Source organism: Scyliorhinus torazame, chromosome 13, assembly GCF_047496885.1.
Source record: "Scyliorhinus torazame isolate Kashiwa2021f chromosome 13, sScyTor2.1, whole genome shotgun sequence".
NCBI lineage: Eukaryota > Metazoa > Chordata > Chondrichthyes > Carcharhiniformes > Scyliorhinidae > Scyliorhinus > Scyliorhinus torazame.
Window position 1 is genome coordinate 195,051,942 of NC_092719.1, and position 15,144 is coordinate 195,067,085.

Genomic DNA, 15,144 nt, shown 5'->3' on the forward strand with positions numbered 1-15,144 from the left:
TGAATCATCTGCCCCTCCATCCCAAGGTGGACCCCAGGGCTCTATGGGCACTGAATGGGAGGAGGGGGCTGTTGGGTGACAACCCAAACCCATCCCATGGGATGGCGACAGTAGCCACCCCAGCTCCCCCGAGTTCCACACCTCTGATGAGGCCGCGTCTTGGAGTCAGAACATAGGACAGGGCGTCAGGGCTGTGCATGTACCATCGACAAGTGAGCCGGGGCATCGAAGGCCACAGGACAAGTTAAACAGCTAGCAGCCTCCACCGCTGTCAAGCATGCTGGGGAGACACCGAGATGTAGTAGTAGAGCTAGGAGGGCAAAGCATATCGAGGATCACTGAGGGCACTGTGGTAGGGGGAATGGGGTGAGGGAGGCACCATCGGGAGAGTGGGGACCTATACAAAACATTAAACACCCTTCTGCACAACCAGTATTTAAAATTTTTTTTATTTTAGAGTACCCAATTTATTTTTTCAATTAAGGGGCAATTTAGCGTGGCCAATCCACGTACCCTGCACATCTTTGGGTTGTGGCAAAGATACCCATGCAAGCACGGGGAGAAGGTGCAAATTCCACACAGACAGTGACCCATGGCCGTGATCGAACCTGGGACCTCGGCGCCGTGAGGCAGCAGTGCTAGTCACTGCGTTACCGTGTTGCCCGTGCACATCCAGCGTGATGCCTCTGTCACTTTCGTCCTCAATGCATCACCATGTGCAGTTGATGGGTGTGAGTGAGCAATCAGCAGACTTGCAGGGGTCAGACTATGACATAGATTGAGGAGCACTGGCACTCAGCTCTCTGCGGGTTATCAACAGCCCCTGCCCTCGACAGTGGCATGCTCCAGCACCTGGAGTGATTTGACACAGACCCTGGGAGGGTGGGAAATGGAGGTGGTGGGTGGGTAAGGATGCAATGACGGACCAGGCCACGTCCTAAGTGAATCAGGCTCTTCCGCCAAGTTCACGCTTTTAAAAAGGAGTACTAACCGGCGTGACCACTTGATGGGGAGGCTGGTGAATGACAGGAGGCCATTGGATATGGGGGTCCCTCTTGTGAATTGTATGGAAATGGGGCTTAAGTGGTGATAATTAGTTTCTCGCCTGGCTACGGTGAGATCTCGATTTCGCCTACGGGAGTGGCCGATTGCATCGCAAACTGCTTGGCGCCTGGTGCGGTTCTCGTTTTTGACCTCTCGCTTGAGCGGCCGATAACTTTATCTGAAGTGTGTTTGTAATTCATTTCATTAATATCAACAGGGTTTTGGCTGCACTTAACGTTGATGTTACAGCAGCAATGGGAGCATCTCTGAGGACATTCTGGATCATGGTAAATGAGCCAATATCTGTCAATATTTAATCTGCATTTTACCTGGAGTTGTAAGGGAGCATCTGAATCCTCATAAATTCGCCGTGCTACACCGTTATTCTCCAGTGCCATTATCTCCAGAAAATTGTAATTAACATCGTAACCAAAACCAAGGCAATACACATTGTACTTGCCATCAGCGACATTTTTGACATTCTGCTGGATTCTTGTTGGGTTTGATTCTCCTGTAATAAAAATGAAAAAAATGAAATGAAAATCGCTTATTGTCACAAGTAGGCTTCAAATGATGTTACTGTGAAAAGCTCCTAGTCGCCACATTCCGGTGTCTGTTCGGGGAGGCTGGTACAGGAATTGAACCGTGCTGCTGGCCTGCCTTGGTCTGTTTTCAAAGCCAGCGATTTAGCCCTGTGCTAAACCAGCCCCTAAAATGATTTATTTTGGAATTATTCATTTTGTGAAATTAGCTCTTAGAGTGAATGTGCTACAAAACATGGTAAAATAAATGATTATTGAGTATTTCTATTTTTTAGTCTTTTTAGGGGTTTTATTGGACTGGATAAAGGTTTTACTTTTTTATATGATTAGCACTTTAGGTCCTATTTATAGAGCAACTAAGTCATTCTAGTACTTTCACCACTGATGCACATCATATTGTGTGATTTGTGGCGATTTTCTCTTTCAGAGCAACACAGCAGAGTAAGGGTCACCTGGCCTGGGCAACGAATAGGGAGTCAGAGTGGGTATTCACCCCAGGGGGTGGAGTCCTCTCTTAGAAAGGCGACATGTAGGGGAATAGATGCAGCTGTGTGGCTGCTGTACTGCTGCACAATTCTTCTTATTAATAAATCTTTTTGTGTTTCTAATAAAGTCTGTGAAATTGCATCATTACATCTGGTAACAAGTATAAAATTATCCTGACACTGCCTCATGCCCAACCTGTGAGTATCCCGTTTTAATCGAAGTCTGTAAAAAAAGTACTTACCCAAATGCCTGTCTTTGGACGAAGAAATGCATTTGAGATGTTAAGATATTGCTAGATCCTGAGTAATGTAGAATCAGGAAAGATGGACAGTTGCACACTGTGTGAGCAATGGAGAAAACACACACTGACCCCCTGGGTTAGAATCACAAGTAGGGTGAGTGAAATGCAGAAACATACCTCTGCTTACATTGTAAGATGAGGAGGCGAGGCTTCCGGCAGGGTCAAAGCAATGGAAAGGTTGAGGGACAGATGCAGAACAAACCTGAATTGGTCAGTCAAAAGAAACATATCTCTGTGAAGCAAGAGCTGTGGCATTAAGTTTAAAAAAAACAGAACTTCAGTTTAAAAAAAAAGAATTTCTGCAAAGTTTCTAAGAAAGGCCATAAAGCTTCTAAGAAAGTGTCACAATGCACGGGTAAAATCAAGGAGCTGAAATTGACTATCTCCCAATGTCAGAGCAGAGTTTTCAGGGGCTCCATGGCAACAATTGCTGCACTGATGGACTTCAACCAAAGAAGAGGATTCCTTAACCTTTAAAAAAGTGAATTTAGCAAGTTTTTTTTAAAAACGAATGCCCCGAACAGACCTCGTCCGCTCTATGAGTAAAATTGCCAAAATAAATCAGTACCTTAAAAAAAAGAAGAAACAGACTTTCCAATAAGTCCAAAATCTTCCCCATACCCCCCTCCCCCCCAACCCATGACCGCTGAAAGGGCTCTCCTTTAGTAAAAGGAGAAGTTTTAAAAGTTTAAAAATAAGAGAATATCCAGGTTCATGCCAAAACTCCAAAAGTGCGTGAAAGCTGACAGCGGAGTTTTTAAAATGACAGTCTTAAAGCAGCAATGTATTTTAAAGTAGTAATACAATTAAAGTGGCAACCACAGAAGGAACAAATGGTTATGGACACGAAAATTGGAGAAGATCCCAGAAAGCAATGAAGACCTCAAAGACGAGGCAATGGAAGACCTCAGAGGAGGCAATGAAGACCTTAAGGAAATGGCAATGGAAGACATCACAGGAAGCAATTAAGACCACAAAGAGGAGGCAACAAAGACATCAGTTAGGAGGCAAAAGAAGACTTCAGGGAGAGGGCAATGAAACACCCCAGAAGGAGGGCAATGAAAGACCTCAGAAAGGGGGCAATGAAAGACATTAAATACCAAATGGAGGACAATGAGGGAATTACAGAATGAAAATAAATCAACACTTCGTCGGGGACAGATCTGACCAACAGCGAAGCCAAAAGGGTTTGGCTGAAGTTAAGGAAAGTAGAAATTAATGTTCCATTCGTGAAATGTATTTATTAAAATAAATTTAGAGTGCCCAATTATTTTATTCCAATTAAGTGGCAATTTAGAGTGGCCAATCTACCTACCCTGCACATCTTTGAGTTGTGGGGGTGAAACCCACGCAGACATGTGCACACTCCACACGGACAGTGACCCAGGGCTGGGGTCAAACCTGGTCCTCAGCGTTAATGAAGTCAGTGAAAGTGCATCATTGCACATATACTCCGGAAATAGTTCAGCTTTTATTGGACAGCTGAACTTTTGGAATAATACACAAATAAATATTGGAGAAAGCGTATCAAGTCACTCTCATTAATCTTATTATTCTGTATGTTTACTGATTATGGACATTCAACAACTTTTGATTAAAGCCTAACTTTACCTCAACCTGTGTTAACTCAGCAGTTTTGGAGAAAAAGAAGTACAAGTCTGTAAGGCATTAGATGTGGCTCCTGCGTCTCTGCAACAGAAAGTTGAGGCTTTAAAGTCCACTCCAGTTCTGGCTGGCCATGCAGAATGCACTGTCAGACGCGCTGTCACAGATGAAGCATTGAGTCCTCTCGGATGGATGTAAAGATCCCATGGTACTAACTTGAAGAAAAGCAGGGGAGTTCACACCAGCGTCCTGACCAATATTTATCTTTCAACCACCACCACTAAAAACAGATTTTATGACTGAGGAATGGCAGCAGTGACTAAAGTTCAAGAATAATTAATTATCTGTAAAGCATGTTGGGTGGTGCTGTGGCAGTAAAAGGGGCTCTATAAAAACAATCTATTTCTTTTCAGGTTGTTACGTATAATCAAAAGCGACAATTGTTATACTCCTGGGTCCGACTAAGGCACTAGTGGATTAAAGGTGGTGGGATTTAACTCTGACTGCTTCAGCAAGTGAACCCAGGAAGATTTCTAATCCAATCCTAAATTTGTAACAGGGACAATCCCCATGATTTGGTGATTTCTAGAAGAAATGCTTTGTGTTTATTTCTATTTTGGGGTTTCACTATCAGAAAGCATTGGTTATAAAATATTGCAAATATTTCTCAAAGAACTTTAATTAAGGAATCCTCAGAACGTAAGGTTTAATATTGTCCCTCTCAAATCGACCTTGTCCATGAGCAGCTTTGAGCTCTAGTTTTGACCCCAGATTTTCAAGGAAGGTACATAATTTTAGTAACCTGAATTTGGATGACCGTCAGTTAACAGAATGATCATGGAGACACTTCTTTCAGGCAGCTGCTTGTCTTGGTAGGCCTTGTCCAGTAGTCTTACTGCTTTCACCATGGCATCATTTATATTTGTTCCTGCAACAAAAGATCATCCTGTCTTTCAAAATTTTGCAGAAATTTACACGGTTGTGTGATGCCATCAAAATATAAATTAGGCAACTAAATTTCAGACGTTGAAATGTCATTTGACTCCTTGTTTTAAACGATCACTGGGACAAAATTGCAAAATGTGGCAAAGTGGCTCTGTTAGAATATCTGGGAGATGCTTAGTAGAATAACCACATAATTAGAAAATGGATCTGTTGGGATAGGTGTAGGCGCTGTGCGGGGGTCCTGCAAACCATGTCCATATGTTTTGGCCATGCCCGAGGCTGAGGATTTTTTGGCATGGGTTTGCTCCATGTCAGAGGTCTTACAAGTGAGGGTGGTGCCGAGTTGAGACGTGGCGATCTTTGTTGTGTCGGTAGACCCGGGAGCCCAGGGGGTGAGCGAGGCCGATTTCCTGGCCTTTGCCTCCCTGGTGGCCCGGAGACGGATCCTATTGGGATGGAAGGACTCGGAGCCCCCGAAGTCGGGGTATGGGTTAGCGATATGGCGGGGTTTCTCAGACGCGAGAAAGTTAAATTCGCCTTGAAGAGATTGTTGCAGCGTTTGCTCGGAGGTGGCAGCTGTTCATTGACTTTCTTGAGAGAAATTAAGCTGGGGGGAGGGGGGAAAGTGGGGGGGAAAGGGGAGGCATGGGAGAGACAAGTGAGGGCAGGAGAACCTACGGAGGGGGGCCGGGGAAGGTGGCACTGTTTATGTAAGCCATGTTCGCTGGGGCGTATGCTCGGGGGGTTTGTTGGTTACATTGTTGATGTTTAAAATTGATAAAATTATAAATGCCTCAATTTTAAAAATTCTTTAAAAAAAGAAAATGGATCTGTTTAAACACCGCTACTCTGTAATCACCAAAATATTGAGGTACATATCTATGCTTTGTTTCTCCTTTGTAGTAATTTAAGAAACTTATGCTTCGCATGTAGTACTCTTGCCTGAGTTGCAAGGTTCCTGTTCAAATCATACTTCAGGACATGAGCACAAAAACCTAGGCTGACACCCTAGTGCAGTATCGAGGGAGCACTGCATTATTAGAGCCATGGGTCTCCAAATGAAATGTTAAACCAGAGCCCCTCCTGCCTCCTTGGGTAGGTGTAAAATATCCCCTTGCACTATTTCAAAGAAGAATCAGGAAGTTATCTCAATGTGTTGACCAATATTTATCCCGCAATCAATATTGCACAGAAACAAATGATATAGCCATTATCACAATGCACAGTGGCACAATGGTTAGCACTGCTGCCTCAGAGCCGGACCCGGATTCAATTCCTGCAATGGGGATAAGGCGGGGTAGACGGGGGAATAGACGTGGGTAAAGTGCTCTTTTGAAGGGTCTATGCAGACTTGATGGGCTGAATGGCCTCCTTCTGCACTGTAGGGATTGTATGATTCTATGGAGGTGTTTTCTGTAAGTGCACTGGCTGCTGCATTTCGTACATTGTAGCAGCAACTACATTTCGGATGTTCTTAATTGGCTGTCAGGCACTTTGAAGCGTACCTTGGGCATATGAAATCTTATATAATTTCCAGTCTTTCTTTCCTTTTTTGTAAAATGAGGGGAGTGGGAATCATAGAACTGTAAATATGGTTAATTAAAATTAAATTAAAAGTCGGGTAAAGCCCCGGGGCCGGACGGGTACCCAGTGGAGTTTTATAAAAAGTTCTCTGGGATATTGGGGCCGGTGTTGTTGAGGATGTTCAATGAGGCAAGGGAAAGAGGGGTGTTGCCCCTGACGATGTCACAGGCCACAATTTCGCTGATTCTGAAGCGGGACAAGAACCCGGAGCTGTGTGGGTCCTAAAGGCCGATATCCCTGTTGAATGTGGATGCCAAATTGCTGGCCAAAATATTGTCCTCCAGGATTGAGGATTGTGTTGCGGACGTTATTGGGGAGGACCAGACGGCGGTTGTTAAGGGTAGGCAGTTGGTGGCCAATGTAAGGAGGCTGTTAAACGTGATCATGATGCCCTCGGAATGTTGGGAGGTGGAGGTAGTGATCGCAATGCATGCAGAAAAGGCTTTTGATCGGGTAGAATGGGATTATCTGTGGGAGGTATTGGGACGGTTCGGATTTGGGAGGGGCTTTATTGACTGGGTCAGGTTGCTGTATCAGGCGCCTGTGACAAGCATACGGCCGAATAAGACAACATCGGGCTACTTTAGACTGCACTGGGGGACGAGACAGGGATGCCCCTCTCCCCACTTTTGTTCACGCTAGCTATTGAGCCGTTGGCAATTGCTCTGAGCCTCAAGGGGCTGGAAGGGGCTGGTCCGGGGTGGGGGAGGGGGTTGGAGCATAGAGTCTTGCTCTATGCAGATGACCTGCTTCTATATGTATCGGACCCAATAGGGGGGATGGAAGAAATCATGAGGATTCTAGGGGAATTTGACCGGTTTTCAGGGTATAAGCTAAATATGGGGAAAAGTGAGATGTTTGTGGTCCAGGCGAGGGGACAGGAGAGACGATTGGGGGAGCTGCCGTTTAGATTAATAGGGGGAAGCTTTAGGTACCTAGGCATTCAAGTGGCGCAGGGATGGGACCGGCTGCATAAATTAAATCTGGCCCGGCTAGTAGACCAAATGAAGGACGATTTTCGGAGATGGGACACGCTTCCGTTGTCACTGGCTGGGAGGGTGCAGACGGTGATTCCTGTTTGTATTTCAGTGTCTCCTCATCCTTATTCCGCAGTCCTTTTTTAAACAGGTCAACAAAGGAATCACTGGCTTCGTTTGGGTGGGCAAGACCCCGCGGGTAAAGAAGGTAATACTTGAGCGGAGTCGGGGAGAGGGCGGGCTGGCGCTGCCAAATTTTAGTAACTATTACTGGGCGGCGAATATAGCCATAATCAGGAAGTGTGTGGTGGGGGAGGGGTCAACATGGGAGTGTATGGAGGCGGCTTCATGCAAGGGCACCAGTCTGGGGGGCATTGGTAACTGCGCCTCTGCCGTTCCCGCCGGTACGGTACTCCATCAGCCCTGTGGTGATGGCGGCCCTGAGAGTCTGGGGGCAATGGAGGAGACATGTGGGAGCAGAGGGAGCATCGGTCTGGTCTCCAATCTGTAATAATCACTGGTTTGCCCCGGGAAGTATGGATGGGGGGGTTCCGGATATGGCGAGAGCAGGGATTGAGAGGATGGCGGACATGTTTACAGAGGGGAGCTTTCCGAGTATGAGGGCGCTGGAGGAGAAGTTTGGGTTGGCGAGGGGAAACAAATTCAGGTATCTGCAGGTGCGGGTCTTCCTACATAAACAGGTGTCAATCTTCCCGCTCCTATCGCTAAGGGGGATTCAGGACAGGGTAGTTTCCAGAGGGTGGGTAGGAGAAGGGAGCGTCTCTGACATTTACAAGGAACTTATGGGTCAGAGGAAACGCAGACCGAGGAGCTGAAGCGCAATTGGGAGGAGGAGCTGGGAGGAGAGATAGAGGATGGTCGATGGGCGGACGCATTGAGTAGAGTCAACACGTCCGCAACATGTGCCAGGCTCAGACTGGTACAGTTTAAGGTCGTTCACCGTGCTCACATAGAACATGGAACATAGAACATTACAGCGCAGTACATAAGAACATAAGAAGATAAGAACTAGGAGCAGGAGTAGGCCATCTGGCCCCTCGAGCCTGCTCCACCATTCAATGAGATCATGGCTGATCTTTTTCAGACTCAGCTCCACTTTCCGGCCCAAACACCATAACCCTTAATCCCTTTATTCTTCAAAAAACTATCTATCTTTATCTTAAAAACATTTAATGAAGGAGCTTCTACTGCTTCACTGGGCAAGGAATTCCATAGATTCACAACCCTTTGGGTGAAGAAGTTCCTCCTAAACTCAGTCCTAAATCTACTTCCTCTTATTTTGAGGCTCTGCCCCCTACTTCTGCTTTCACCCGCCAATGGAAACAACCTGCCCGCATCTATCCTATCTATTCCCTTCATAATCTTATATGTTTCTATAAGATCCCCCCTCATCCTTCTAAATTCCAACGAGTACAGTCCCAGTCTACTCAATCTCTCCTCGTAATCCAACCCCTTCAGGTCTGGGATTAACCTAGTGAATCTCCTCTGCACACCCTCCAGTGCCAGTACGTCCTTTCTCAAGTAAGGAGGCCAAAACTGAACACAATACTCCAGGTGTGGCCTCCCTAACACCTTATACAATTGCAGCAGAACCTCCCTAGTCTTAAACTCCATCTCTCTAGCAATGAAGGACAAAATTCCATTTGCCTTCTTAATCACCTGTTGCACCTGTAAACCACCTTTTTGCGACTCATGCACTAGCACACCCAGGTCTCTCTGCACAGCAGCATGTTTTAATATTTTATTATTTAAAGAATAAACCCTTTTGCTGTTATTCCTACCAAAATGGATAACCTCACATTTGTCAACATTGTATTCCATCTGCCAGACCCTAGCCCATTCACTTAGCCTATCCAAATCCCTCTGCAGACTTCCAGTATCCTCTGCACTTTTTGCTTTACCACTTATCTTAGTGTCGTCTGCAAACTTGGACACATTGCCCTTGGTCCCCAACTCCAAATCATCTATGTAAATTGTGAACAGTTGTGGGCCCAACACTGATCCCTGAGGGACACCATTAGCTACTGATTGCCAACCAGAGAAACACCCATTAATCCCCACTCTTTGCTTTCTATTAATTAACCAATCCTCTATCCATGCTACTACTTTCCCCTTAATGCCATGCATCTTTATCATATGCAACAACCTTTTGTGTGGCACCTTGTCAAAGGCTTTCTGGAAATCCAGATATACCACATCCATTGGCTCCCCGTTATCTACCGCACTGTTAATGTCCTCAAAAAATTCCACTAAATTAGTGAGGCACGACCTGCCCTTTATGAACCCATGCTGCGTCTGCCCAATGGGACAATTTCCATCCAGATGACTCGCTATTTCTTCCTTGATGATAGATTCCAGCATTTTCCCTACTACCGAAGTTAAGCTCACTGGCCTATAATTACCCGCTTTCTGCCTACCTCCTTTTTTAAACAGTGGTGTCACGTTTGCTCATTTCCAATCCGCCGGGACCACCCCAGAGTCTAGTGACTTTTGGTAAATTATCACTAGTGCATTTGCAATTTCCCTAGCCATCTCTTTTAGCATTCTGGGATGCATTCCATCAGGTCCAGGAGACTTGTCTACCTTTAGCCCCATTAGCTTGTCCATCACTACCTCCTTGGTGATAACAATCCTCTCAAGGTCCTCACCTGTCATAGCCTCATTTCCATCAGTCACTGGCATGTTATTTGTGTCTTCCACTGTGAAGACCGACCCAAAAACCTGTTCAGTTACTCAGCCATTTCCTCATCTCCCATTATTAAATCTCCCTTCTCATCCTCTAAAGGACCAATATTTACCTTAGCCACTCTTTTTTGTTTTATGTATTTGTAGAAACTTTTATTATCTGTTTTTATATTCTGAGCAAGTTTACTCTCATAATCTATCTTACTCTTCTTTATAGCTTTTTTAGTAGCTTTCTGTTGCCCCCTAAAGATTTCCCAGTCCTCTAGTCTCCCACTGATCTTTACTACTTTGTATGTTTTTCCCTTCAATTTGATACTCTCCCTTATTTCCTTAGATAGCCACAAATATACAGGCCCTTCGGCCCTCGATGTTGCGCCGACCTGTGAAACCACTTTAAAGCCCATCTACCCTATTCCCTTATCGTCCGTATGTCTATCCAATGACCATTTGAATGCCCTTAGTGTTGGCGAGTCCACTACTGTTGCAGGCAGGGCATTCCAAGCCCTTACTACTCTCTGAGTAAAGAACCTATCTCTGACATCTGTCTTATATCTACCTCCCCTCAACTTAAAGCTATGTCCCCTCGTGCTAGACATCACCATCCGAGGAAGAAGGCTCTCACTGTCCACCCTATCCAATCCTCTGATCATCTTGTATGCCTCAAGTAAGTCACCTCTTAACCTTCTTCTCTCTAACGAAAACAGCCTCAAGTCCCTCAGCCTTTCCTCATAAGATCTTCCCTCCATGCCAGGTAACATTCTGGTAAATCTCCTCTGCACCCTTTCCAATGCTTCCACATCCTTCCTATAATGAGGCGACCAGAATTGCACACAATACTCCAAATGCAGCCGCACCAGAGTTTTGTACAGCTGCAACATGACATCATGGCTCCGGAACTCAATCCCTCTACCAATAAAAGCTAACACACCGTACGCCTTCTTAACAACACTCTCAACCTGGGTGGCAACTTTCAGGGATCTATGTACATGGACACCGAGATCTCTCTGCTCATCCACACTGCCAAGAATCTTACCATTAAATGACAGTGGCCCGGATGAGCAGATTCTTTGGGGTGGAAGACAGGTGTGCAAAATGTGTGGGAGGACTGGCGAACCATGTCCACATGTTCTGGACATAAGAAATGAAAATGAAATGAAAATCGCTTATTGTCACGAGTAGGCTTCAATGAAGTTACTGTGAAAAGCCCCTAGTCGCCACATTCCGGCGCCTGTCGGGGAGGCTGGTACGGGAACATAAAAACTAGGAGTAGGAGTAGACCATCTGGCCCCTCGAGCCTGCTCCACCATTCAATGAGATCATGGCTGATCTTTTTCAGACTCAGCTCCACTTTCCGGCCCGAACACCATAACCCTTAATCCCTTTATTCTTCAAAAAACTATCTATCCTTATCAAAAAAAATTTAATGAAGGAGCCTCCACTGCTTCACTGGGCAAGAAATTCCATAGATTCACAACACTTTGGGTGAAGAAGTTCCTCCTAAACTCAGTCTTAAATCTACTTCCCCTTATTTTGAGGCGATGCCCCCTAGTTCTGCTTTCACCCGCCAGTGGAAACAACCTGCCCGCATCTATCCTATCTATTCCCTTCATAATCTTATATGTTTCTATAAGATCCCCCCTCATCCTTCTAAATTCCAACGAGTACAGTCCCAGTCTACTCAACCTCTCCTCGTAATCCAACCCCTTCAGGTCTGGGATTAACCTAGTGAATCTCCTCTGCACACCCTCCAGTGCCAGTACATCCTTTCTCAAGTAAGGAGACCAAAACTGAACACAATAATCCAGGTGTGGCCTCACTAACACCTTATACAATTGCAGTACAACCTCCCTAGTCTTAAACTCCAGCCCTCTAGCAATGAAGGACAAAATTCCATTTGCCTTCTTAATCACCTGTTGCACCTGTAAACCAACTTTTTGCGACTCATGCACTAGCACATCCAGGTCTCTCTGCACAGCAGCATGTTTTAATATTTTATCATTGAAATAATAATCCCTTTTGCTGTTATTCCTACCAAAATGGATAATCTCACATTTGTCAACATTGCATTCCATCTGCCAGACCCTAGCCCATTCACTTAGCCTATCCAAATCCCTCTGCAGACTTCCAGTATCCTCTGCACTTTTTGCTTTACCACTTATCTTAGTGTCGCCTGCAAACTTGGACACATTGCCCTTGGTCCCCAACTCCAAATAATCTATGTAAATTGTGAACAGTTGTGGGCCCAACATTGATCCCTGAGGGACACCACTAGCTACTGATTGCCAACCAGAGAAACACCCATTAATCCCCACTCTTTGCTTTCTATTAATTAACCAATCCTCTATCCATGCTACTACTTTCCCCTTAATGCCATGCATCTTTATCTGATGCAGTAACCTTTTGTGTGGCACCTTGTCAAAGGCTTTCTGGAAATCCAGATATACCACATCCATTGGCTCCCCGTTATCTACCGCACTGTTAATGTCCTCAAAACATTCCACTAAATTAGTTAGGCACGACCTGCCCTTTATGAACCCATGCTGCGTCTGCCCAATGGGACAATTTCCATCCAGGTGCCTTGTTATTTCTTCCTTGATGATAGATTCCAGCATTTTCCCTACTACCGAAGTTAAGCTCACTGGCCTATAATTACCCGCTTTCTGCCTACCTCCTTTTTTAAACAGTGGTGTCACGTTTGCTAATTTCCAATCCGCTGGGACCACCCCAGAGTCTAGTGACTTTTGGTAAATTATCACTAGTGCATTTGCAATTTCCCTAGCCATCTCTTTTAGCACTCTGGGATGCATTCCATCAGGTCCAGGAGACTTGTCTACCTTTAGCCCCATTAGCTTGCCCATCGCTACCTCCTTGGTGATAACAATCCTCTCAAGGTCCTCACCTGTCATAGCCTCATTTCCATCAGTCACTGGCATGTTATTTGTGTCTTCCACAAGTGAAGCCAATTCCTCATCTCCCATTATTAAATCTCCCTTCTCATCCTCTAAAGGACCAATATTTACCTTAGCCACTCTTTTTTGTTTAATATATTTGTAGAAACTTTTACTATCTGTTTTTATATTCTGAGCAAGTTTACTCTCATAATCTATCTTACTCTTCTTTATAGCTTTTTTAGTTGCTTTCTGTTGCTCCCTAAAGATTTCCCAGTCCTCTAGTCTCCCACTGATCTTTGCTACTTTGTATGATTTTTCCTTCAATTTGACACTCTCCCTTATTTCCTTAGATATCCACGGTCGATTTTCCCTCTTTTTACAGTCCTTCCTTTTTGTTGGTATAAACCTTTGCTGAGCACTGTGAAAAATCACTTGGAAGGTTCTCCACTGGTCCTCAACTGTTTCACCATAAAGTCTTTGCTCCCAGTGTATCTTAGCTAGTTCTTCTCTCATCCCATTGTAATCTCCTTTGTTTAAGTACAAAACACTAGTGCTTGATTTTACCTTCTCACCCTCCATCTGTATTTTAAATTCCACCATGTTGTGATCGCTCCTTCCGAGAGGATCCCTAACTATGAGATCCTGAATCAATCCTGTCTCATTACATAGGACCAGATCTAGGACCGCTTGTTCCCTCGTAGGTTCCATTACAAACTGTAACTATTGCGGATACATTCTATAAACTCCTCCTCAATGCTGCCTTGACCGACCTGGTTAAACCAATCAACATGTAGATTAAAATCCCCCATGATAACTGCTGTACCATTTCTACATGCATCAGTTATTTCTTTGTTTATTGCCTGCCCCCCCATAATGGTACTATTTGGTGGCCTATAGACTACTCCTATCAGTGACCTTTTTGCCTTACTATTCCTGATTTCCACCCAAATGGATTCAGCCTTATCCTCCATAGCACCGATGTCATCCCTTACTGTTGCCCGGATGTCATCCTTAAATTACAGAGCTACACCACCTCCCTTACCATCCACTCTGTCCTTCCGAATAGTTTGATATCCTCGGATATTTAACTCCCAGTCGTGACCATCCTTTAACCAGGTTTCAGTAATGGCCACTAAATCATAGTCATTCACGATGATTTGCGCCATCAACTCATTTACCTTATTCCGAATACTACGAGCATTCAGGTAAATTAAACTTATGTCGGCTTTTTTACCTCTGTTCTGAATCTTAACACCTCGATCAGTAACCTCTCCTAAGTTATATTTCCTCTTAACCTTTCTCCTAATTTTCTTTGTCGTTGAACCCATATCTTCATGTAACAACCTGCCGCGTCGCTTACCATTAATGTTTTCACTTCCCGTTTTATTCCTTTTAGTATTCCTGGTCCTATTCACTGAGCTCCCCTCAGTCACTGTACCTTGTACTGTCGCCCTTTTTGCTTTTTGACGATGGCTTCTCTGCCTTACACTTTCCCCCTTACTGCCTTTTGTTTCTGTCCCTGTTTTACTACCTTCCAACTTCCTGCATCGGTTCCCATCCCCCTGCCACATTAGTTTAAACTCTCCCCAACAGCTCTAGCAAAGCTCTAGGACATCGGTTCCAGTCCTGCCCAGGTGCAGACCGTCTGGTTTGTACTGGTCCCACCTCCCCCAGAACTGGTTCCAATGTCCCAGGAATTTGAATCCCTCCCTCTTGCACCATCTCTCGAGCCATGCATTCATCCTATCTATCCTGACATTCCTACTCTGGCTAGCTCGTGGCACTGGTAGCAATCCTGAGATTACTACCTTTGAGGTCCTACTTTTTAGTTTAACTCCTAACTCCGTATATTCAGCTTGTAGGACCTCGTCCCATTTTTTACCTATATCGTTGGTGCCTATGTGCACCACGACAGCTGGCTGTTCACCCTCCCCCCCCCAGAATGTCCTGCAACCGCTCCGAGACATCCTTGACCCTTGCACCAGGGAGGCAACATACCATCCTGGAGTCTCGATTGCATCCGCAGAACCGCCTGTCTATTCCCCTTACAATTGAGTCCCCTA

At 45.1% G+C, this 15,144-nt stretch overlaps 1 protein-coding gene across 1 annotated transcript in view; it reads right to left on the reverse strand.

Moving 5' to 3' along the window:
• Positions 1-15,144, reverse strand: part of LOC140388481 (inter-alpha-trypsin inhibitor heavy chain H3-like) — a 94,767-nt gene that overhangs the window by 50,702 nt on the left and 28,921 nt on the right. Inside the window, exons 11-12 of the mRNA XM_072472749.1 lie at positions 4,781-4,906; positions 1,374-1,555 (exon numbers count right to left, since the gene is read on the reverse strand). Coding sequence (XP_072328850.1) covers positions 1,374-1,555; positions 4,781-4,906 — 308 coding nt within the window. The remainder of the gene's footprint in view (positions 1-1,373; positions 1,556-4,780; positions 4,907-15,144) is intronic.